The 24,580-nt window shown below is 43.2% G+C and overlaps 1 protein-coding gene across 6 annotated transcripts in view; it reads right to left on the minus strand.

Moving 5' to 3' along the window:
- The window catches only part of TPM4 (tropomyosin 4), a 28,195-nt gene extending 5,191 nt beyond the window's left edge, over positions 1-23,004 (minus strand). For 2 of the 6 annotated variants that reach the window (XM_087952491.1, XM_087952492.1), the window contains exons 1-5: positions 10,952-11,243; positions 9,182-9,315; positions 4,665-4,782; positions 3,785-3,855; positions 1,615-1,690 (exon numbers count right to left, since the gene is read on the minus strand). In XM_087952491.1, coding sequence (XP_087808617.1) covers positions 1,615-1,690; positions 3,785-3,855; positions 4,665-4,782; positions 9,182-9,315; positions 10,952-11,242 — 690 coding nt within the window. In that variant the 5' untranslated portion in view covers position 11,243. Of the gene's footprint in view, positions 1-1,614; positions 1,691-3,784; positions 3,856-4,664; positions 4,783-9,181; positions 9,316-9,858; positions 10,192-10,608; positions 10,726-10,951; positions 11,244-17,322; positions 17,449-22,245 lie in introns of those variants that run through there. The other 4 variants (XM_087952493.1, XM_087952495.1, XM_087952496.1 and 1 more) reach the window with 4 other exon arrangements.
- Between the last annotated feature and the right edge of the window lie 1,576 nt (positions 23,005-24,580).

Raw genomic sequence — 24,580 nt, forward strand, 5'->3', positions numbered from 1 at the left:
TTCCTTTTTCTGACCATCAGCTGTTCTCTGTGCCTCTAGCTAGGAAGCAGGGAATGGTTGGATTTCTTGCTTTCTAGCTAGTCTTTAGATCTTCGGCTCTGCTTTTAAGCACAGCTGAACCTCCCTTAGGACTGAAGGTTCTATTATTCAGTGCAGACTTACGGCAAGCAAATTTTATGTGACAGACTGAGCTAGCCGATGGCAGATAGATAGATCACTTCAGCAACTCAATCTGCCTGCCTGCTTTGCCTGATTTTGGGTAAAAGTTGCTCTTTTTTTTATAAAAAATTCAATATTTATATAAATATTTATAATATTTACATACAAGCCATGCCCAGCCAGTCACATGACCACTAAACCACACCCACAAATTCAGCCATGCTCACAGAACCGGTTTAGCGGTCCCTGGGATTTAAAAGTATGAGTTTGGTGGTCCCTGAGGTCCAAAAGGTTGGTGACCCCTGGACTAGAAGACCTTCAAGATCCCTTCCAACTCTGTTATTCTGACCACATAGCTAGATTTTCTTCATGACTACCTATCCCTAACCTAGCTTTCATTCTTCAATAGTGCATCCCTCATCACAGTAACTGAGTACATTCTTAATCAGCAGAGAAGATAAACCCCCAAGCTACCAAAGTGGAATATTGTTGTGGTTTGAGCTGGCAGTAGAGTTAGATGAGTCAGAGGAGATGGAGGGGATGCCAGGGTTACTATCAGGGCCTGTGAAAGGCTCTGAGGAGCAGAAGGTCTCAGAGCCAGATGCAGAGTAGGGCCCACCTACTCACACCCAGGCAGATATAGCTGTTTTCATATAGCTGAGCTGAGCAAGGGGGGAGGAACAGCTGGGGCCTGTCCCAGATGCGTGTATGCGCAGAGAAGTGTGGAGAGGAGAGCAACTGAGAACTGAGGGCTAGCTATCCAGGAAAAGAAGATGTTAACAAGCCCCTCCCTGGCTGGGATATAAAGAGGGATTGTCAGAGACAACCATTCATGCTCCAGAAGAGTTTCCTCTGGCGGATTCCTTGCCTGGATTTCCTTGCCACTATCCAGGTTGGTCAGGACTCTTTGTGTTGGGATTGAAGTGCTAATTGAGTCTCCCTGAGGGGGAACTCAGAGATTGCTACAGCTTGCAAATCACCTAAGGATGTGTGCCCTGGAGCTCTGTCAGTGAAGACCATGTATTCCTGCCTTTCTAGATAAAAAGGGTTTTCTCTTCTTTTTATTAGGTTTTATTTATTTTATTTATTGAGGTTGTTGAATGGGGTTCGTGAAAGCTGGGTCAGAACGAATATAGGGGGAAGGGAAATCACCTCAGTGGTTCATTATAAGAGCAGAGCCCTATCCATCCCATCTATGCTTGAACCAGTGGTGGGATACAAATGTTTTTACTACCAGTTCTGTGGGTGTGGCTTGATGGGTGTGGCAGGGGGAGGATATGGTAAAATCTCTGGTCAGAGGTGGTATTTGCCGGTTCTCCGAACTACTCAAAATTTCTGCTACCGCTTCTCCAGAACTGGTCAGAACCTGATGAATACCACCTCTGGCTTGAACCTTTAAAACAAAACAAAACTGAAATTCAATTCCTGACCCTTAAAAGGTTAGGGACCACCAACCTTCTCTGATTGAGCTTCAAGGGATTTCAGGTTGTTGGTGACATTCTTGAGTTCTTCCTCCAGGTCACTGCATTTCCTACGCAAAGCAATATAAATCATCCGCTATCAGCTCCCGGTCTTCTATTCGTTAAATGAAAACATCATTGCCCTCAGAAGTTTCAAGAACCTCTTTACTGACCCACTGTTTCACCTATTTTGTAATTTATTTATATCCAGCATTCTTACATGTAAAAATCTCAAGAAGACAACCCATAATGAAAACATAAAACATTTTCAAAATATGAGGTGTGAGGAAAATTAAAATCATTCCCATACAACAGCAAACCACCCCCCACCGCCAGTCCTGAGGGGAAAAAATGTGATTTCAGCATGCATTAAAAGAAGATTTGCTTTCAGAAGTTAGAGATTATCTTAAATATAAGAACCATGGTGGCGCAGTGGTTGGAATGCAGTACTGCAGGCGGACTTTGCCCACAGTTTGGAGTTTGATCCTGATGGGACTGAAGGTTGACTCAGTCTTCTATCCTTCCAAGGTCCATGAAATGATAACCCAGATCGACTCTGTAAACTGCTTAGAGAGGACTATAAAGCACTATGAAGTGGTATATAACTCTAAGCGCTATTGCTACTATCTGGAACCAGTCCGGATTGGGATGTTTTGGGAGTAGAATCAACATCAATCATTCTGATGGGAGAATGGAAGAGGGGGATCTCCCTGCAACCCTGGACAGCATTAAACATGAGAATCTCCTGGATTGGGCCTTTGAGGCTGTAATGGGAGACATTATGATAGTGATTCTACTCTAAAAAGTCAGTTACAGTACTCACACTGGGGGAAGAACTGTGTTTATATAGGTGTGAAACAGTATTCTGCAGTACTGTTTCACACCTATATAAAATAGCCGGTACATTATTAGGGGATTTGAAGCTAAAAGACACTGGAATGTAATCTGCCCATCTGGTGATTGACACACCGCCTGTTGAAAGATCTTCACAGGGTGGAAGGTATGACTGCCCTTCTCTGTGGTACCCCCACTTTACAGAAGTCTCTACTAAGGATAGTAGCGGCCTACAAATTTTTTAACAACTGGTTCTCTGGCTGGGTAGGCGTGGCTGGTTGGTCATATGACTGGGTGGGTGATGTAACTCATCACACCCAGCCCCGCCTCCTGGCCACTCGCCTCAAAGGAACAATTAGGATTCAGCCGGTTGGTGCTAATTCCATCACTGGCTGGCCCCACACATTTGGGGGCTATTTTCAGGGCATTTTGGGGCTGCTTTCAGTCTGTTTTTCAGGCCAATTTTGGCTGGAAAAACAGCCTGAAAATAACCCTGAAAACGGCCTGAAAACAGCCCAGAAAACAGGCCATTTTGGGGACTGTTTTTGGCTGGAAAAACAGCCTGAAAATGGCCTGAAAAACAGTTTGAAAACAGCCCGAAAAACAGGCGGTGGTCCAATTTGCCAGTTCCCCGAACCATGCAGAATCGGAACAAGGAATTCAGGTGAACCCGTCCGAACCTGCAGCAGCCCACCTCTGACTAAGGAAATACGTCCAGCCCTCCTTTTGTGAGTACTCCTTATGGAAGTCAAGGCTGTATTGTTTCAAGAATCCATTATCTCTTACTAAGTCTTGTATGGAGGTGTTCATTTTCTGGAATTAATTTGGAGATTATTATGATTTTTTTTCCTACTGCTGCATGCTGCCAGGGTTCTTCAGGGATGGGTGGGTTAGGAGTGCAGAAAGAGAGAGACTCCGACAACAATTCAAGGCTCTCTAGTATAGTTACACACATCCAAGACCATCCTCACGCACCATAGGTGGCTCGATGAGGACAAACAAGCTGAAGAACAACCAAGTAAACCAATAGTTCCACAGAGAGATGACTGTCAAGTCTGGTAATGTTCTGAATAGAGCTCAAAACAGGCACATAAACAGCTGAGAGGCACAATCGACTTGTATCCAACAGCCTTAATTATTAGCTGCGATGCTCCACATGGAGTTTCCCTTGAAAAGTGGCCCAGAAATTACAGCTACTGCAAAGTGCCTAGAGAACACGGGTTGGGAAAGATGATTCTGGATGCTCTCCAGCACTTTTTAGAAGTTACTTTGCAGGTAACTAATGAGTTTCTTGCTTTAATCAGATTTCTGACAAGCAATGATCAACTCACAGTTCAGACACCTCAGCTCGTTCTTCAGCTCTTTCCAGTTCTCCCTCCAGAATGACAAGCTTACGGGCAACCTGGAGAAAGTTAAAAAAAAAAAGTCACTGGGTGCCCCAAACAATATAGTTCCAACATAAAGCACCTATTACGGTCAACATCTGCACTCCTCTACACTCCCCAAATAGCGAACTGGTATTTAAATAAGATTGTCACTCCCTTGGAACATTATGGAGTCCAGCTGCAGTGATGAAACACTGATCCCCCTGATATTTTCTCAGTGATTCTGAGTGACAAATAATGCTTCTATCAGAGCTGTTCTCATGCTTTCACTTGAAATGTTAAGTTCTAGATTTGCAACATAGACTGGAGCACATTCCAAAGAGAACACGCAAATCAGGCTCACGAGAAGCACAGAAATTCAATCAAAATAAAATTAAGATTCAGGGCATCGTGGAGACTCACCTTGTTCATTATAACTACCTTTGAAACCTCAGCTCAGGCTCTTAGGAAACTACCTAATCCCTGCCCACTTTGTGACTTGTCTAGCCAAGTTTTATCTCTTACTCCAGATCTTTCGAGCAGAGCAAGGATTTCCCAGACATGCTGCCAGAGGCAGTTTTAAACTGGAGGAACTAAGCCCAGGGCCTCCTGCAGAAAAAAAACCAGGAGCTTCAACTCTGGGCTGCGATTCCACCAAAATAGACTGGAAGACATAGGGTGACAAATGACATTTTGAGTTTGCAGTCTTTTCCTTGTTTCTTTAGGGCAACTGTGCTTGCCAGCTTTTAAATAAGTTCAAACTGTCAGCATGACAGATGCCCAGGAACGTGTTCCTGCCCCAAACTGTTCCCAGATGTTTCCCTCTCTCTCAGGATAACTGCCTCACCTCCTCATATTTGCGGTCAGCTTCTTCAGCAATGTGCTTGGCTTCCTTCAGCTGCATCTCTTGAATCTCCATTTTCTCCTCATCCTTCATAGCTCTGTTTTCAATGACCTTCATACCTCTGTAGAAGGAGACGAAAGTATACTTTTAAACCCTTTGGGAAAGTTGTCTACATATATTATTTGTGTCTTGGTGGGATCCATTTTTGGAGGATTTATCATGACCAATGAGGCAGCAGAGTCCTGCATGGACAGCAACTTTCACATCTGTTCAACAACTGGAAAAATGTGGCCGATCTTGCTGTGCAAAGCGTATTTCATAATTATGTGCATGATAGAACTTAATCCTGCCTAGTCTTTCCACACTGCAAACCTTCTAGGAATGGGTTCCTGAATCTCTACATCCATCTATGCTTTATTATTATATGTTGTGTTTGTTTTTTTTAGACTTTTCTAGTTAAATCAGCATTCACGTGCATAATACCTCTGCCATCTACTATTGTGCTCATTTGTCTTTATATTTATACAGTACTTTTTATGGCTATGTATAAATCAACTTAATGTTTACTTTGAATTCTAGGAGTTGAAGTTCACATTTCCTCCTTGAGCAGGGGGTTGGACTAAAAGACCTCCAAGCTCCCTTCCAACTCAATTATTCTCTTACATATCAGCACAGCACAACATCAGGAAAAGCGTAGTAGATCAATAAATTTTACAATAACCACTAAGAGCAGCTTAGTTTTTTTTTTCTTAGTATCTTTTTAAGCACAAAGCAATTTATAGTAGCAATATTATTTTTTGGGATTATATTTCATAGTTTTTTGACTCATCAATTGACAGTAAAATATTTGCTCAACAAAACATGATTAGGCTGTTGGATTGTGCTCCGAGCGTGGCAATTTGGTTGCAAATGTTTCGTCACCATTCGAGGAGACATCATCAGTGCGTTTTGAGTTATGTTCGTCTTTGGGAACACAGGCCTTTAGACAAGCACAACTCAAACGCACTAACAATGTCTCCTCAAATGGTGACGAAACGTTTGCAATCAAGTTGCCAATCTCAGAGTCAAATCAACAGCCTAACTACCAACCTGAGCTACTAATATTCAAACACATTTCAAAACATGATTATTACAATTCTAGTGGCTGTTAATATATAGTCACCATTGTGATATAATTTCTAGTTATCTATTTTTTATTTTTTCCAAAAACAAAATGAAAAGGGACCAGAACTTTGTTTATCTGTCTTTCTGCCAGCAAGTTATTTGTCTGAAAACTGAGCAGAACAGGACTAATTTAGAGTTTGGAAAAGAAGCTGGCCAATAGAAAACTAAGTCTGAAAACTAGGTAGGTCAGGCTGGGATCTGGAAAAAAAAAATCCTCTATCATTTTCCCCACTGCATCTCAATGAGAAAGACAAGGGGATAAAATTTAGTATTATTGTCACTTGCTCCATTGTAAGCCCTTCCTATCACATTGCCCAGAGGAGAATGTATACAAACCACATGGTGTTTCCCAATGCACCCATACAGATTAACAGATACACCACAGAACAAAAAGGAAGACTTCAAAGAGCCATGGTCAGCATGCTTTCCTTACGTCGTTAATAATTCTTGGTAGCTGTATTATTAGAGCACCGTTTTACAACCTCAGCAGCTTTAAGATCTGTGGAACTTTAACTCCTGTTTGCTGGAGAATTCTGGGAGTTGAAATCCAGCCATATTAAAGGTGCTGAAGTTGAGACATACTTAAGTAGATGATATCAATGGCTAATCTCCTGCAATCTATATCTGAGGGACAACCTTTCCCTAAAGACATCTATCTATTCTACCAGGGCAGTTAGGGTGGGCAGGGTACCCGCCCCCCTTCCCCTAAATATTGATTTCTGATGGGAGCTAGGAAGTGTGTCTTTTCAGTGGCAGTTCCTGCCCTATGCAACACCTTTCTCCCTGAAGGCCTCTACCCTCCTAGACTTTTGTAAAGCTTTAAAGACCTGGCTTTTCCCCTCAGGCATTGGGAGATGATTGAAGGTTGACTTGGTGCCAGGTTTTCATTGTTTGTATCCATTTAGTTTTATAGCTTTAACAATGACTTTATATATTGTTTTATCTTTTTATTGGGAGCTGCCCACAGCTGGTTAGAATATGGGCAGCTGCATAAATGTTTTAACTAAACAAAATTCCTCACCTTGTGAAAACTTCTTAAACAAGGTACAGTCCTCAACTTACAGCCACAATTGAGCCCAACATTTCTGTCGCCAAGAGAGACAGCTCTTAAGTGAATTTTGCCCTATTTTACGAACTTTCTTGCCACGGTTGTTAAGTGAATCAGGCAATTGTTAAGTTAGCAACATAGTTGTTGAGTGAAACTTGATTCCCCATGGTCAGAATATCACAAAAGGGAATCACATGACCCCACGGACACTGCAACCATCATAAATATAAGACAGTTGTCAAGCATCTGAATTTTGATCGCATGATCATAGGGATACTGCAACGGTTGTAACTGTGGAAAAAGTCCTAAAGCACTTTTTCAGTGCTGCTGTAACTTCAGATGGTCACTAAATGAACTGTTGTGAGGACTACCTTTACCCCCAGATCTGTGAAAAATGTCTGCTGCCCTCTTCCACCACCAATCAATATCTAAAAATACTGAGAGTAACCATCAAAGAAAGCCACATGCACTGAACAGTGTAAAGACCTTTGTTCTTGTTCCTTTCTCAGCTCTCTTGTCAGGACTTGTCAGGACTTTTTTTAAAAAGATGTTTTAGCTGACTCACTTTAAGACCAAGAATACAGATTTGCTAAACCAGGAACAAAGCTGATAATGTAGCTGATTAAGGTAGCTTAGTATACAAACGTCTCTAAGCTCTGATTTCCTTTTACAAAGAAGTAATTCACCGATTATTTCATTAAGCTGCCTTATTGTTAAGTCATTTTTATTAGGCTGCTTTGGATTCTTTGAACTTCTGTGAACACATTATCTTCTTGATTTAGATCACAAATTTTATTTTTACCATTTAAAGCTAAAGTCGACCAAATTTTCATGGTACACATTTTTTCTCATGGCTATGAAGGCAGTGGTCAGCAATGGCTGTTAGTCTCAAAATTAATGCTTTTCCAGACTTTTGGGAAAAGAACATTCTAATATTTAAATTTTGGGGAGATATCACATGGCTGATAATTAGCAATTTGTCATTATATTTTAACAGGACAAAGTATTGGGGGGCGGGGCGGGCACATGCAAATTTCAACTCATGGATGGCCAATCTGTAATTTAAGCCTCCTAGTAAGAGAAAGCAAAACAGGCTAATAATGCCCGGGGTGGAAATGATCAGATGTCTGTCTTTATCCATGTAACTTTTTTCTTCCGTTCAATCATGTCCGGCTCTCAAAGTTTCCAAGGACAAATCCTTGTAGTTTTCTCTTGGCGAGGTTCTTCAGAAGTGGTCTGCCATTGCCTCCATCGTAAGGCAGGGAGAAGTGACCAGCCCAAGATCATCCAGCTAGTATTGAGCCTAAGGCAGAACTGGAATTCTCCTAGACTGTCTCCTGGTTTCTCCTGCCTTGTGCCTTAACCACTACACCAAACTGGCTCTCAATCTGACTTTAAATCAAGGGGGAAAGGTTGTAAAATGAATAATAACCTGATCCTGAACATGTCAAGGCACATCTAACTTTACACTGTTTGCCACAGTATTCTTTGTCCCTTATTTTTTTTACAAAATACCGTATTTGTAGGAAGGCTGGGAGCACAAACGGGCAATATATACAGGCAGTCCTCAACGTACGACAATGGAACTCAACATTTATGTTGTTAAGGGAGAAATTCGGTGAGTTTTGCCCCCATTTTACGATTTTTCTCTGCCCCTTTATTTATGTGAATCACCACAGGTCTTAACATGGTTGTGAAGTGAATCTGGCTTCCCCGTTGATTTTGCTTGTCAGACGGTCGCAAAAGGGGGAAATCACACAATTCCGGGACAACTGCAACCGTCATAAATGTGAGTTGGTTGTCAGGCATCCGAATGTAAATCACCGTGACTGTGGGAATGCTGCAATGGTCGTAAGTGTGAAAAATAGTCCTTAGTCAACTTTTTAAAGTACCATTATAACTTTGGTCACTACATGAACTATTGTTGAGGACTCCCTGTATATTCCTTTGATTACATGAACTTTAAATTCACGGTTCTTTACTGAAATAAGGCAGCGCTGATCTGAACTGATTATCTAAAGCAGGGGTCTCCAACCTTGGCAACTTTAAGCCTTGGCGGACTTCAACCCCCAGAATTCCCCAGGCAGCTTTGCTGCCTGGGGAATTCTGGGAGTTGAAGTCCGCCAAGGCTTAAAGTTGCCAAGGTTGGAGACCCCTATCTAAAGGGGTTAGAATGAGGACCAAGAGTTTTAGAACCTGGGATTGACAAAGAATTAGCTGTACTCTGGAAGCCTGGAAGAAGAGCTGCTGCCAAAGATCAGACTAAGCACTTCCTCAGCCATGCAGCCCAGATCCAGCCCTACAATACCTCTCGCTCTCATCAGCTGCTTTCTCTGCCTCCTCCAGTTTTTGCAGAGCTGTGGCCAGGCGCTCTTGGGCGCGATCCAACTCTTCTTCCACCAGCTGGATCCGCCGATTGAGAGCAGCCACCTCTCCTTCAGCCTAGACAAGAGAGAAATCCTCCATTACTAACAGGCCAGAACCTCAGCGAAGGGAACTGAAGTGACATAAAACTGCAGGAAAAGAAAAAAAAAAGCCCTTTGGTTGGGGGAGGGGGGATGAAAAAAAGAAAAGAATTGCCAGCCTCCCCATCCCTCTCAAAATTCAACTTCTGAAAGACTCTAAGGCAGAGGTCTCCAAACTTGGCAACTTTAAGACTTGTGGACTTCAACTCCCAGAATTCTCCAGCCAGCTGGAGATAGCTATGCTGGCTGGAGAATTCTGGGAGTTGAAGTCCACAAGTCTTAAAGTTGCCAAGTTTGGGGACCCCTGCTCTAAGGCAAGGGTCTTCAAACTTGGCAAGTTTAAGACTTGTGGACTTCAACTCCCAGAATTCCCGAGCTAACATGACTGGAGAAGGAATTCTGGGAGTTGAAGTCCACAAGTCTTACAGCTGTCAAGTTTGAAGACCCCTGCTCTAAAGGCCTCCTGAGAGCAACTTCTGGGCAGGTTCGACACTCAAAGACAGTTAAAAGCCAGTCCTACCTTGCAAGCACAGAAAGAATCATTAATGGACGTTGAAAGAGGAGAAGGACAGCGAAGATCAGAGAAGGAGAGGAAGATCTTTTCCCCTTCCTGGCGTATAAGCTCAGTCTACCTTAGGTCCATCGGATCTGGGCCAATGTTCCACCTGGAGATTCAAGGAACTGTCAAGAGGCTGGGAAGAGCCGCCTCTCCATAAAGCCACTATGGAACTGAAAAGTTAAGACCGGATCAGACGAAGATGAAGAAGGAAAGGCGGAGGAGGAAGAAGGGCGGAGGGACCCACGTAGAGATTTTTAGCTTGGTGTTTTTTTTGTTTTCCATTAGCTGGGCTTCCTACAGTTTGGAAAGAGGGAAGATGAGAGAGGAAAAGGGAGAGACCACGTTGGAGAGCCCTTCCAGGCAAGCTGTCCAACTCATTGTCTTCGGAGGTCCCCCCCCAAAATCCGTCGGCATTTAAGGCCGCCCCATCCGAGAGGGCGATGGAAGGGAAACAGGAGGGTGGGGGCAGATCTGGGTGCGCTCCGACCATTCATTGCAAAGCCGCTCCGCTCCGAGAGCTTCCTTCCCCTCACCCCCACCCACCCCCGCCACCATCCAGGCGAAATCTTGAATTAATTTTAGCGGGAGCCGGGAAGCCAGCCAGGGCGACGCTTCCTGCCGTTCGGGCGGCGGGCGCCCCGCCTCGCCGGCAGAGATCGGGGGAGTGCAAAACGCCCGGAGGAAAGGAAGGGGAAGAGTCTCGTAGCATACATAGCGCTGTGGGGCAGCAGACCCCGCGCGATGCAGGAGAAAGGGGGAAGAAAGAGGCGGCGGTGCCGCCCTGGCAGACGTGGAAGGCAAAGCGGTAGCCGGGCTGGCTCCACCCTCGTCTGCCCGTCCTCCAGCCTTGCCTTATACGGGCAAAAGGCATATCAGGCGGCGGCGGCGGCGGTCTGGCCGGGTTGGGATGTGAGGAAGAGAGGAAGGCAGGCGAGGCGAGGAAGCGGAGGAGGAGAGGCAGAGCCAGAGGGAGCGCGGGGGCCCCCGGCAAGGGAGGCCGCCCCGTCCGAGGCTTTTTGTTTTTCTCCCCCCCAGCCCCGCCGTCGATGCTCACTTTCTCGCGCAGCTCCCGCTCCTGATCGCGCTGGCGTTGCAAGACTTGGGCGCGGTCCTCGGCCTCGTCGGCTTCTTGCTGCAATGCCTGGATCTTGCGCTTCACCGCCTCCAGCGATCCTGTAGTGGCTGCCATCCTATAGCTTGCGGTGCTGGGTCGAGACGGATCCGGTCCCAAAAGAAGGGGCTGCGGAGAGCTACACGTGGGCCGCGGTGGCAGCGGCGGCGGCGGCAAGGATGCGGCTCCGGTGCTGGCGGGAGGAAAGCAGCTGGGGAGGGGTCTTGACGTCATCAACCGCTGGAGGGCGGGGCCGTGACGTGGCCACCGCTGGCCCCAGCCAAGGCGAACCCGCTCTGCAGCCCTTTCGGGAGAGCGAGGTGGGGGCGGGAAAAACGGCTTGGGCGGCTCCTGGCATCCTTTGTTGGCCCGATCCTTTGGCGAGGCTTCGAGACGTCTGCTGAGTGGCAGCAATAAAAGGCGGCGCAGGCTGCCCCACCTGGACGTGCTGGGAGGGACTTTGGTGCCGGCTGGGAATTTTGGGAATAGGCGAGATTGGAGACGGGATCATGGCGCTTTGTCTGCCTCAGCGCCGTTAAGTCTAGCGAGAGTTCCCGCGCTCGGCCGGTGGCTCGTTCAAAGCCCGACTGCGAAAGAAAACCCGAGTTTCTGCACCAACCGAGGGCGCGTTCATACATTCCAACTCTCTATGAAAGAGGTCTCCAAACTTGGCCACTTTAAGACTTGTGGACTTCAACTCCCAGAGTCCACAAGTCTTAAAGTGGCCAAGTTTGGGGACCCCTGCTCCATAATGTAGATATGATGAGATCAGGGAACTATGTGGTGGTCGAACTAACTCCAAGCAAGTTTTCTACAAGCCCCTGGTGTGGCAGGGTACGATGCCTCGGGAGCAAATCAAGATCAGACTAATTGGGAGATCAGATTCCCTTGGAAAGGCAGCCATAGCTTGTGCTTAGCATAACCTGCTTCAACTGGTTCCTTTGAATACACAGTGAAGCATAAATCAACCAAATAGTCTAGATGTTAATAACACGTTAAATTGCAAAAGAAAAGGAAGCTTAGTGGGTGCACAAATACGCCTACTAGGAAGTTTGTGACAACTGATTAAGCAAATGTGAACACAGCCCTAATTGGAAGCTGTAGAGCTGGCTCTGGGATCACCTTCCTAAATTCCTTAATCTCACGGCACATGGACAAGCTCAACCAGAGTTTCAACTGGGAAATAGCACCCGAGACCAAGCTAAATCCACAGAGGTTATGAAAATTCAGGAAGTTTGTATTTCAGACAAATTAACCATCACATAAACTACCTTTACATACTTCAAAATAAACAATACAAAAGTTAAGGAAACCAAAAGACCGGAATACATTCTCTTCTGTAGCCAACACCCGGATAAGCAGGGATTAACCCCAAGCAAACATCAAACAGAAAATAATATGTTAATCAAGAAACTACCAAGTAGCAAACTACACCCTCACCAACATTAGGGCAAGCTACTTCATATAAAGAGGAAACTCCACACCCTTTTACATGGATGAGGTTACCTTGTTGGGTAAAGATTCACCTGCAAGCAAATAACCAGAGAGCCCAAGGACGCCACTGTTCAACCCTGAGCTATAAGTGTTCTGTTGTAGTGGCATCTTCCTTTTGTCCCTCACTTAGTGGCACTATGCTCCTGTGCTGAGGGAATGTTCACCTTAGAAGTTACTCGTAAAGGTTGGTTCAATACATCCTGGTCAAAAAAGCAATTGTGGATTTTTGCTCCCACAAATACGGAGCCTTCAAAGGGTCCTGCTCTGTGTGACTAGAAAAAGTGAGAGGGTGGGACCAAGGCAGGGATCCTTGTATAGCAAAGAAAGCATGGAAGAGTAGACCTCCTCCCACCGACTCAGTGTGGCTAAATAGATTTTTTCCGCTTTGGTCTACATATGCAGAATTCAGATAACAGATAATCAGAGTTGGAAGGGACCTTGTAGGTCACCTAGATTCTAGTCCAACTCCCTGCCCAAGTGGGAGACCCTATACCATTTCTGACAGATGGCAGTCCAATCTCTTCTTGAAGGTCTCAAGTGATGGTGCTCCCACAACTTCCGAGGGCAAGCTGTTCCAGTGGTTGATTGTTCTCACTTTCAGAAAGTTTCGCCTTATTTCCAGGTTAAATCTGTCCTTGTTCAGTTTCCATCCATTATTCCTTGTCTGGCCTTCGGGTGCTTTAGAAAATAGCTTGACCCCTTCGTCTCTGTGGCAGCCCCTCAAATATTGGAAGACTGCTATCATGTCTCCCCATGTCTCCTTCTCTTTACTAGACTAGCCAAGCCCAGTTCCTGCAACCATTCGTTGTATGTTTTAGTCTCCAGTCCTCTAATCATCCTGGTTGCTCTTCTCTGTACTTTTTCTAGAGTCTCAACATTTTTTTTATAATGTGGTGAGCAAAACTGGATGCAGTACTCTAGGTGTGGTCTTACTAAGGCTTTATACAGTGGTATTAGTACCTCCCTTGATCTTTATTGTATCCCTCTGTTAATACAACTTAGGATTGCATTAGCTTTTTTGGCTGCTGCTGCACACTGCTGGCTCATATTTAGCTGGTTGTCCACTAAGACTCCAAGATCCCTCTCACAGCTACTGCTATTGAGCCTGGTTTCACCCAGTCTATATGTGTCCATTTGGTCTAATGCAGGGATTCCCCAACTCCTGGGCCACGGACCACTAACGGGCTGTGATCCTTTCAGAACCAGGCCATGGAAGTGGTGGGTGAGCGCACCTCCCCTTGCTCAAGTGACCACATGCGCATGCACTTGCCCATCGCACACCTGAGACCATCCCCTCTCACCCCCCACCCCCGCAAAGCTGAAAAGGTTGGGGAAGTCTGGTCTAGTGGTTAAGGCAGCAGGCTAGAAAGTGGGAATCTAAATTCTAGTCCTGCCTTAACCATGAAAGCCAGCTCAATGACTTTGGGCCTCTTTCTTTCTTTCCTTCCTTCCTTCCTTCCTTCCTTCCTTCCTTCCTTCCTTCCTTCCTTCCTTCTTTCTTTCTTTCTTTCTTTCTTTCTTTCTTTCTTTCTTTCTTTCTTTCTTTCTTTTTCTTTCTTTCTCCTCCCCCGCCTCCCTCCTCCTTCTTCTTTTCTTCTTCTTCTTCTTCTTCTTCTTCTTCTTCTTCTTCTTCTTCTTCTTCTTCTTCTTCTTCTTCTTCTTCTTCTTCTTCTTCTCCTCTCCTCCTCCTCCTCCTCCTCCTCCTCCTCCTCCTCCTCTCCTCCTCCTCCTCCTCCTCCTCCTCCTCTTCTCTTCTCCCTTCTCCTTCTCTCTCCCCCCCTCTCTAACTCACCTCACAGAGTTGTTATTGTAGAGAAACTATGAGGAGGAAGGTGTGTTGGATAGGTTTGACATCTTGAGTTATTTGTAAAAATAATAAGGCTAGGGTACAAATAAATCTTGTACATATTTTGTAGAACACTTGAAATGAAGAGGCAGTCTTCAGCTCAGACTGAATAAATTTTAGGAGAAAGCAGGAAGCAACTTTTACTTCCCAATTATTGTAACTGGCTGGGTTTTTCTACACAAATTCCTGCTATCAGAAAAATCTTTTTCCCCCCTCTTCCTCTTTCCTCCCTATCTTTTCTTCCTTCCAGGTTTTTTCTTTACAATGTATGCCAAGGGCAGGGATCATTTGGCTTGTATGATTGTTGAAACAGTTCCAAGAACCTTTAGACTGAGGAGGAAAGTGCAAATACTTTAAAGCAACAGTTAAGCTCACAAATTACAGTTGCAGTTTCGGTGGACAAGGCAGCAACACTATATAAATGGATAGAGCTGAGATTTCCAGGGTGGTTTTAAATGGAGAAACTTGTTTCCTCTCCATGCTAAAACTTTCCAGTAGTTCACACATCAGTTTTGATCGTTCGGCTCCAAGTGGTAAGAGGTCACACTTTCCTTTTGCAACAGTTTTTTTTTCCCCCTGTAAAATTTCAACAGTGCATTTGCAAGGAGTTACAAAAAGAAGCAGCTTGGTAGAGAATATATGTACCTCAAAAGTTGAACTGTGGATGTCCTTAGTACTCTCTGAGCTTGGCTGTTTTCTTGCATTACCAAACTAGGTAACATCATCAATGCAGCAAACTCAGAAAGCACCAAAGACCCTCACAGGAAGAAGTTTGGAACAGACCATTTGGTTATACGTGTTTTGAAATAAATTGGACAATAAGCCATTTTAGAGTGTGGACCTTAGAAGGATAGTGGGTACATCTATGAGTTTCGTTGCTTTTGAAGTGAAGTGCTTGCACAAGAGCAGGGGGAAGAATTAGGAGGTCCTGGTGCCCTCTGAGCTTAGAGATCTTCCAATTATGTGACTAGACAACATCATCAATATGACTGAGTATGGGTAATGAAATGTCTGCAAGCAAATAATGAAGCTCATTGGACACCAGAAACTCCATGGCTCTATATCAATCTATTAACTTTTATTGTAAGGCGTACTAATCTATTTCTTTACCATGTCTTTTTATCTAACCATTGATAAAATAAATCCCATATCATGTAAAATTGTTTATCCTGTTGTTCTCTAATTTCAAATGTCAATTTACTCATTTCGGCACAGTCCATGATTTTCTTAATAATTTCCTCCTGCATAGGTATTTTTTCATTTTTCCAATTCTTAGCAAATACAATTCTAGCCGCTGTTAAAACATTTACAATCAAATATTTCAATTCATTACAATATATTTCCGGTATAATTCCCAATAAAAATATCTCAGGTTTAAAGTCTATGTGTTGTTTTGTCATTTTTTCCAACCATGTGTGGATTATAGTCCAATATCTTTTTGCATCCGAGCATGTCCACCACATATGGTAATATGAACCAGGTATCTGGTGACATTTCCAACATTTATTTAACCATTGGATGAATGTATAAGATTAAATCATAATGAAAATTAGAATATCTCGTATAAAATGATGGAAAAATAGTTTAGTCAAATGAATGTTTAATAATTGATATTACATAAGCACAAGCTAGATTGATAAGGTGAGAATTTATATAACTTGTGAGTAATGGTAAAAAAAAGGATAGCACAAAAGATTGTAACCAACTGACAAACTGTATGTATATAATTGAAAGAGGGTTTTATATTTTTATGTTTTGTTTGTATGTTTGTTGTAAAAAATAAAAACTTTGTTTAAAAAAAAAAACTCCATGGCTCAACCCTGAGTTATATACTCTTTTCTATTGGAAGGGTGGAATGTGTGCACTTCTCAAGCTAGTGGTAATATGTTGTTGTACCAATAATATGCTCTGGCTGATGCAATTCTGGTCTAGTTAAGATAGTTCAATTTGCTATAAATTTTGTATCCCTTCTCTCTGCCTTATTAGAGCCTTAACAATGTCTTCCTTCGGCCTCAAGTTTTGGGAGAATTACCATTACATACTCATTCAACGAGGGACACAGTGGCTCAGTGGCTAAGATGCTGAGCTTGTCGATCAGAAAGGTCGGCAGTTTGGCGGTTTGAATCCCTAGCACCGTGTAACAGAGTGAGCTCCCGTTACCTGTTCCAGCTTCTGCCAACCTAGCAGTTCAAAAGCACACAAATATACAAGTAGAAAAATAGGGACCACTTTGGTGGGAAGGTAACAGTGTTCTGTGTGCCTTCGGTGTTTAGTCATGCCGGCCACATGACCATGGAGACGTCTTCGGACAGTGCTGGCTCTTTGGCTTTGTAATGGAAATGAGCACTGCCCCCTAGAGCCGGAAATGACTAGCACGTATGTGCGAGGGGAACCTTTACCTTTACTCATTCAACGATCATTCTGTAATCAATGTTACAATGGCACTGAATGAGGGATATTTACAACAGGTCCTCATAGTTGTGATCATCCCTGCGGTCATGTGATCATGATTTGGATGCTCACAATTATCACATCACAATATCCTGCAGCTATGTGACTGCCATCTGCAACGTTCACTGCCAGCTTCTGACAAGGAAAGTCAGTGGGGAAGCCAGCGGGAGGTAGCAAAGGGCTTTATGATTTAACGACAGCAACCAGAATTGCTGCCGCTATGCAGCACTGTCTTGTGATGCCATGCTTTATAATCATATCACTTAGTGACAGATTACCATTGTTAAGCAAGGACTACCTGTGTTCTGGCTTCATTATACAAGTACCTTACAGTTTGCATTATGGGAATAGGATTGGTAATAGTTGCCACCTATTATTAAATTGCTTTTGATATAATCAGGTTCAGGTTCTTGGAAGCTTTATCCATTGTCGCCTATCCATTTCTTCTACCTCATTGAGTCCCCCAACTCTCTTTCCCCCCCAAAACCCTCCCCAGAAATCCCCATGAAAAGTCTATACATACATCTGTAGCTTTCTTCTCAGCTTGTTCCAATTTCTCCTGGGCATCCTTGAGAGCTTCAGAGTACTTATCCAGCTCATCTTCTGTTCCTTTCAACTTCTTCTGCAAAGCCATCAGCTCATCCTCCACCTACCCAGAGATCAAAGTTAGCCATTAGGACAGTGTTTTTCAACTTTCTAACACCCTGCTGGCTGGGAAATTCCGGGAGTTGAACTCCGCACATCTTCAAGTTGCCCAAGGAGGAAAAACCCACCATTTAGCAGATACGGCTTAGTAGTTACCTGCTATCTTTTCTGTGTGTGGCTAATTCTTCACCTCTTTCAATTCATTTTGTGGTCCTTTTAAGGAAGATTTTCCTTAGATTTCTTTACTGTGTGTCAGATTTAAAAGCCCAGACATCTGATCTTTCTGTATAGATTTCATATCAGGAGCCTAGGTTCTTTTAAGAATGCTCAAAAAAAGGTATTATTTTCATTAATGTCACTAATGTCAATGCTTAGTTTTTGCTGTGGGGACTCTTAACATTCATTTATTAGTAGTGGTCAGGATCCTTTTGCATGTGTGAACATTAGTTCTCTTCAACAGCAAGCCTGGTATGTATGGGGCAGATTATGTCTCCCCATGCTGGGGATTTGTTGAAAACACGTGTCTAACCCACCATAGCTATTTTATATAACAAATGTGGCAAACCCATTGCACAGTTTATTCCTTTCCCTTTAGTATTAAACCGACTACGGGCCACACAGCTTATGGATTGTAATTTTAAAGTTAGACCATGTATAATTGACAGGCTGGATTTTATCATAGGTTTTAATTGTTATTTATTATTTTATACTAGAATTTTTAATTGTATATTTACCGAGTGTTTTTATTTGTTCTGGCCTCTGGTCTACGCCTATAATAATAATAAACTGAACTGCCTCCCCATGAAAATTAATACACAGTTTACATGGGAAAAAGATGTGTTTCAGGTGCAATCTTCAGGTATCTTCTTACCTTTGCTTGTCATTGTTTCTAAAATAACAAAATTTCTTTCTAGTTCCAATCCCAGGATCCCCCTTTTGCTCAGCAACAGCTCCAAACAATGGGAAAGAGCTGGCAAAATTAAAACTGTGTTTTTATAATAGCCATCAGCTATTGAGAAAATATTGCAGATGATGATTTTGATGTTTATTTATTTATTTATTATGTATTTGATTTTTCAATTGCTTACAAGATAATAGGTATAAGTATAAACATAGTTATACATACATGAAATGGATACATATAAGAAAAATAAAAAGAAACAATAGGACAGGGACGGTAGGCACATTGGTATGCTTACACACGCCCCTACAGACCTCTTAGGAAAGAGGTGAGGTCAATAGTAGACAGTCTAAGGTTAAAGTTTTTGGGGTTTGGGGAAAAAACCCACAGAGTCAGGTAGAACAGGGGTCCGCAACCACCGGTCCGCGGACCGGTACCAGTCCGTGGAACAAGTCCTACCGGGCGCTGGTTTGCTGGCGCCGCCATCTTTTTGATGAAAAAGTGCTTCCGGTGAGCTTTTCGGGTAGAAAGCTCACCAGAAGCACTTTTTCATCAAAAAGAGCGGCGCCATATATCCAGTACGGGCGCGCCATAAAAAGGTTGTGGATACCGGGCGCGGCATAAGAAAGGTTGGGGATCACTGAGGTAGAATATTCCAGACATTGACCACTCTGTTGCTGAAGTCGTATTTCCTGCAATCAAGTTTGGTGCGGTTAACCTTGAGTTTGTATCTATTGTGTGCTCTTGTATTGTCATGGTTGAAGCTGAAGTATTCATTGACAGGTAGGACATTGCAATGTATGATTTTATATACTATGCTTAGATCGGACCGAAGGCGGCGTAGTTCTAGGTTTTCTAGGTCTAGAGTTTCAAGTCTGGTGGCATAAGGTATTCTACAATGAGTAGAGGAGTGGAGAAGTCTCCTTGTGAAATATTTCTGGACTTTCTCAACTGTGTTAATATCAAATACGTAATGTGGGTTCCAGACTGATGAGCTGTATTCAAGTATTGGTCCAGCAAATGTTAGATTCATTCATTAAGCTAGTCATAATGTAGTTTGGTTTAAGGTTAGTATAGTGTGTAGAACCCAACCACTATCATTTATTGAACGATAGATAATTATCTGGTGTGCAGACAATGCTAACCAGCAGATGAATTCACATTCTAAGACAAAACTGCATTATAGTTTAATATTTTTAGCAGTTGCACACATACCTTCATACAAATGCAACATGCTAATCCAAATCCAAGTAAATGACATCATAGATGGGAATTGATTTGGATTAGCATATTGTATGCATAATCCCACACATTTATTATGTTATTTGTAAAGTAACCCCTAACCAGTTTGTACCCTAGGATCTTGCATGAAATTAGCTGTTTTTGGACTGTAAACCATGATGAGCCTATTTAAGCATGGTTTATTCTGTAGGCCAGGGGCCCCCAAATTTAGCAACTTTAAGACTTGTGGACTTCAACTCCCAGAGTTCCAGCAAAGCTGGCTGAGGATCTCTGGGAGCTGAAGTCCACAAGTCTTAAAATTGCCAAGTTTGGAGAGCTCTGCTGTAGGCCATAGTTAATCAAACAATAGCTTCATTAGTTCAAAGTGAGACTTGATTTGGCTACTTACAGGGTCATTTTTTTCCAAGCCGTTCCTTTAGAATGAGCGGCCAAAATATGCTCCTTTCTTATCTTAATGGCCCTCGCTCTCCTTCCACTTTCCCATATAAATCCATATTGCTTCCTGAAAGCAGCTATTTATATCGTGTTGAGTATGCCCTGAGTGTCAGTTTGTCCCTCTACTGAAGAGAATTTCTGTTATCTAGTGGCTGGCTGGTGATAATGTGTTGGCTTCTGAGTGCTGAGAAAGAATGCTTTGTACTCTGCTCTGTCTTCTGAATTGCTAGGAAAATTTGACCCTAGATGAATGCAAAAAAGTGCCCCTCACTGAACCAGTTCAGGTTTGGGGCTGATGCCATCCTCAAAATGCTACTTAAGTGTTCTTATAATATTTTGGTCAGGTTTATTTAGGAGACTTCAGATTCCAACAAAGCGAAAAGGTTTTCTCTCATCAGCTTCCGTTCTAGAAATGTGTCCAGTCCCTACTTTTCCCAAGACTGCTCCAGCAATGAAGAAGGAAGCAAAGTGGACACTGGGTACCTTAAAGATATATATCACCCTTTTTCAAAAGTGATCAAACATTGAAGCACATTATTAGCTAGGTTCATACATTGCTCTAAGCCAGGGGTCTTCAAACTTGACAGCTTTAAGGCTTGTGGACTTCAACCTCCAGAATTCCTGAGCTAACATGACTGGAGGAGGAATTCTGGAAGTTGAAGTCCACAAGCCTTAAAGCTGTCAAGTTTGAAGACCCCTGCTCTCTAAGCCATAGGGCAAGGTTTGTGAGTAAGCCAGAATGGCTGAGATCTTGCCACATACTAAGTGACAAATCATGGTGTTCAGCCCACAATCCAGAATAAAACAAACAACGATAGCTGCTTGTGCAATAGGTGAACTTCTGCATTGCCCAAATCAGAAAAGGGGAGATGGAAGAACGTCTGAAGCCCATTCTTGGACATGGAGATGTTCCCTACCTAGTGGAGCCTGTATCTGTATGCTGTGCATAGGAATAATTTTGTGAGAAGTGGTTTGCCTGGCCAGAACCCATTTGTGCCAGCTGTATCCATTTCAATAGGAAAACATATAGCAGGCTTGAATCCATGTCTAGTTCTCTAAATTCATAGCAGTTCATTTGGCTCAAGAAGCTACACAGAGCCGATAGCTGCATCAGAGTTGGAAAGGAAACAACAGCTTCACCCTAGCAACATTTTAGTTGCATTGTAGAGAGAAAGTAACACAGCCCCCACCAGCCATGCTAGAATCCTGGCCCCAAAGGTCAATATTAAACCCAGATAGTGGGCAATCTGTGCTCTCCCTTTGTTACAGAAGTTACAAATAAGCACTTCTTAATCCTCCTTCCATCATATCAGCCATGACCTCATCCATTCTCACAGAAAATATGAGACAGCTGTTCACTCTCCCTTCAGTCCTTTCAGACAGTTTGCTTAGGGAAACTCAGGGTGGGGTGAGTAGAGTAAGCGGGATGTTTCGAAATAATTCCCTATTCCAGAGGAAATACATTATACCTAAAAATTAAAAATTGTAACAGTGTTTGTCTAATTTCCAAGAACAATCTGGTGTTGATGAACACAAAGAATGACTTTATCTCTGCCTGAAACTTCATGAGGGTGCAGCACACCCCTCACATTTATCTGAGTGCAAGCCCCACTTATAAAGGGAAATCTGCCTCAGCTCAGCCTTGAGTCTCTAGCATGGAAATGACACAATTGAACAAGCCTTGCTTTTGAAAAATAAAAAAATGTCAGAGTTCAAAGGGACCTTGTAGTTCTTCTAATCCAACCCTTACTCATACGCAGGAAGCCCTATATACCATTTCAGACCAATAATTGTCAAAATCTCTTCTTTAAAACCTCCAAAATTGGAGTAGTCGCAACTTCTGGAGGCAAGTTGTTCCACTGATTAATTGTTCTAACTGTCAGGAAATTTCTCCTTAGTTCTAAGTTGCTTCTCTCCTTAATTAGTTTCCATGCATTGCTTCTTGTTCGGCTTAGAGGTGTTTTGGAGAATAGGTTGACTCCCTTCTTTGTGGCAGCCCCTTAGATTTTGGAAGATAGCTATCATATCCCGCCCGAGTTCATCTTTGCATTAAACTACACATAATCAAATGGAAAAGCTCTATAAGGAAGACCAAGTATTTACTCCAGGAACTGTACCTCAACCAATACATACAACTCTTGCAACACCTAGCCCATTCAAGAAGCATGCACGAATTCTCTGCAAGCAATGAACCCTCGTCCACATCACATGCAGACCATTCACCTGTTTGCACTTGTCCTCAGCGGCTTTCTTGTCAGCCTCAGCCTGTTCTGCTCGGTCGATGGCATTCTCCTTGTCCAGTTTCAGCATCTGCATCTTCTTCTTGATGGCTTCCATCTTTGCAGCTTGAAGTAAAGGTGGCTTCAGGTGCTTTTATGTAGAAGAGAGAAGGTAAAAGCTAGCCTTCAGTTGCAGGCTGCGTGGAGAGAAATGGGCACGTCAGCAAGTGAAGATAAAGTTCTCTTGAGAGCCTTCTGGCGGTGGTAGGCTACAGCTCTGATTGTGGCTCCCTCTTCTTTCACAGGCAACCTTTCTAAGAGATAAGTTGGAACCCAGTCAGTCCTGGCATCTTCAACACTCAGGGATCACCATATTTGGGCCTCAGCTTCTTTAAAGAAAGAAAAGCACTGTTTCCATTTTTAACCTTCCAGGAGGAGCAAAAGAGAATGCAGGGGCTGGAGAGAAAACTTGTCCACCATTGTCAAGCAGTTAAAAGAAAGATTGGGTTCAGGGAAGCAACTTAACTTTCTAGAAATCCAGAGTAGGCACTCCGGGTCAAGGATGAGACAAATTCATCCTTCTAGGATGACAGCTTTGTGGTCAGTTTTCCTAGTATGATTTGATTGCTTAGTGTACCCTATGACTATTATTAAGTGTTGTACCTGATGATTCTGGACTCTTGACGAATGTATCTTTTCTTTTATGTACACTGAGAGCATTTGCACCAAGACAAATTCCTTGTGTGTCCAATCACACTTGGCCAATAAAGAATTCTATTCTATTCTATTGAATAGATTCCTGTGCATAGGCAGGAGCAATAAAAGTCAGGACAGACTTTGTACCCAAAATAAAAAGAGAGCCAGGTTGGTGTAATGATTAAAGTGCTGGACCAGGACCATGTCTTCAGCATGGAAGATCATTAGATGATTTTGCGTCAGCCACTTTCTCAGAGGAATTTTATTATGGGGAAAAACAAAAGGAGGAATTATTAGGTACGCCTCCTTAAATTCCTTAATAAAATAAAAGCCAGCAGGGCTCCAAAAAATAATAATGGTTCTAGCTTCTTCCATGGGTGGCTACTTCAGGGATTCAATCTAGTGCAACCTCTTCTTAAAAATTTCTGGTAGCCAGAAAACTCCTTGTTTTGTATGAATCATGGCATGGCACACATCTGAAACATCCACCAATGATGTGGGTGTTACGACATACATCAGAAGGGATGGGTCTTGTATTACAAGCTTGCAGCTATCATTTTGACACTTTTTACTCTCCTTCCTCCCAGGAGACCCTTCTTGTGGATCCCAGTTCCAAATGAGTGGTGGGTCAGGTCAAGATAAAACTGAATTACATTTAAATCTAATTACAGGGAGTCCTTAACTTATGACTAGTTGCTTTTCGAAGCTACGATAACCCCCCCCCCCCCCAAAAGCTACTTACAATCTGGTTTCAAACTTCCAATGTTAGCCCTCATCCCCCAATCACATCACCGCATTTTGGGTGCTTGGCAAACAGCCCACCTGTTGCAAGTCTCTGCATTCACACGACTGCAATTTACAACGGTTTTGCTGGAAACTGGTGTTTACTTCTGATTTCTAGCATAACCACCCAGTAACAACAAACTGGATTCACTTAATAATTGTGGCATTTGTTTAATGATTGAAGCATTCGCTTAACAATTGCCACAAGAAACATTGTCACTGTGATGACTTGCTTTATGACCATCATGACTTACAACGGTTATGGTCATAACTCAAGGACTACCGGTAAAAGCAAATAAAATTGGTTCAATTACTTTAAAGGCCTGCACATCAGTCGCGGGATTCAAAATTTTTTACTATTGGTTCTGTGTGGGCGTGGCTTGATGGGCATGGCATGGGAAGATTACTGCAAAATCCCTATTCCTTCCCACCCCACAAACCTGCATTCCAGCTCTGTTTTCCTGTGCAGGGCAACAAAAGAAGACCCAGCCGATCAGCAGAGAATAGATGGGGGTGGGGCCAGTCAAAGGTGGTTTTTGCCGGTTCTCCAAACTACTCAAAATTTCCACTACCGGTTCTCCAGAACTGGTCAGAACCAGCTGAATACCACCTCTGCTGCACATAATACATATTTGCAGGGGTCACATTCAAAATAACACATGGTCAGCAGCTTTCTACCGCCTCGTATTTATGTCTGGGGGATTTCAAGGGGCATTGCTAGCAGCCTTCTAGAAATATAACTACTGCCAACTAAAATGAGTTGCTAAAATTATCCCTTTTCATATAATTATGGCAGCTGCTGTTTTCGAAAAAAGCAAAAAAGGAAGTGGTTGATTCCTCTTAGTATGTCAGGCGGGTGA

The sequence above is a fragment of the Notechis scutatus genome, chromosome 1, assembly GCF_049901735.1.
Source record: "Notechis scutatus isolate UNSWTSFEM ecotype Mainland chromosome 1, rNotScu1.2, whole genome shotgun sequence".
In the NCBI taxonomy this organism is placed as follows: domain Eukaryota; kingdom Metazoa; phylum Chordata; class Lepidosauria; order Squamata; family Elapidae; genus Notechis; species Notechis scutatus.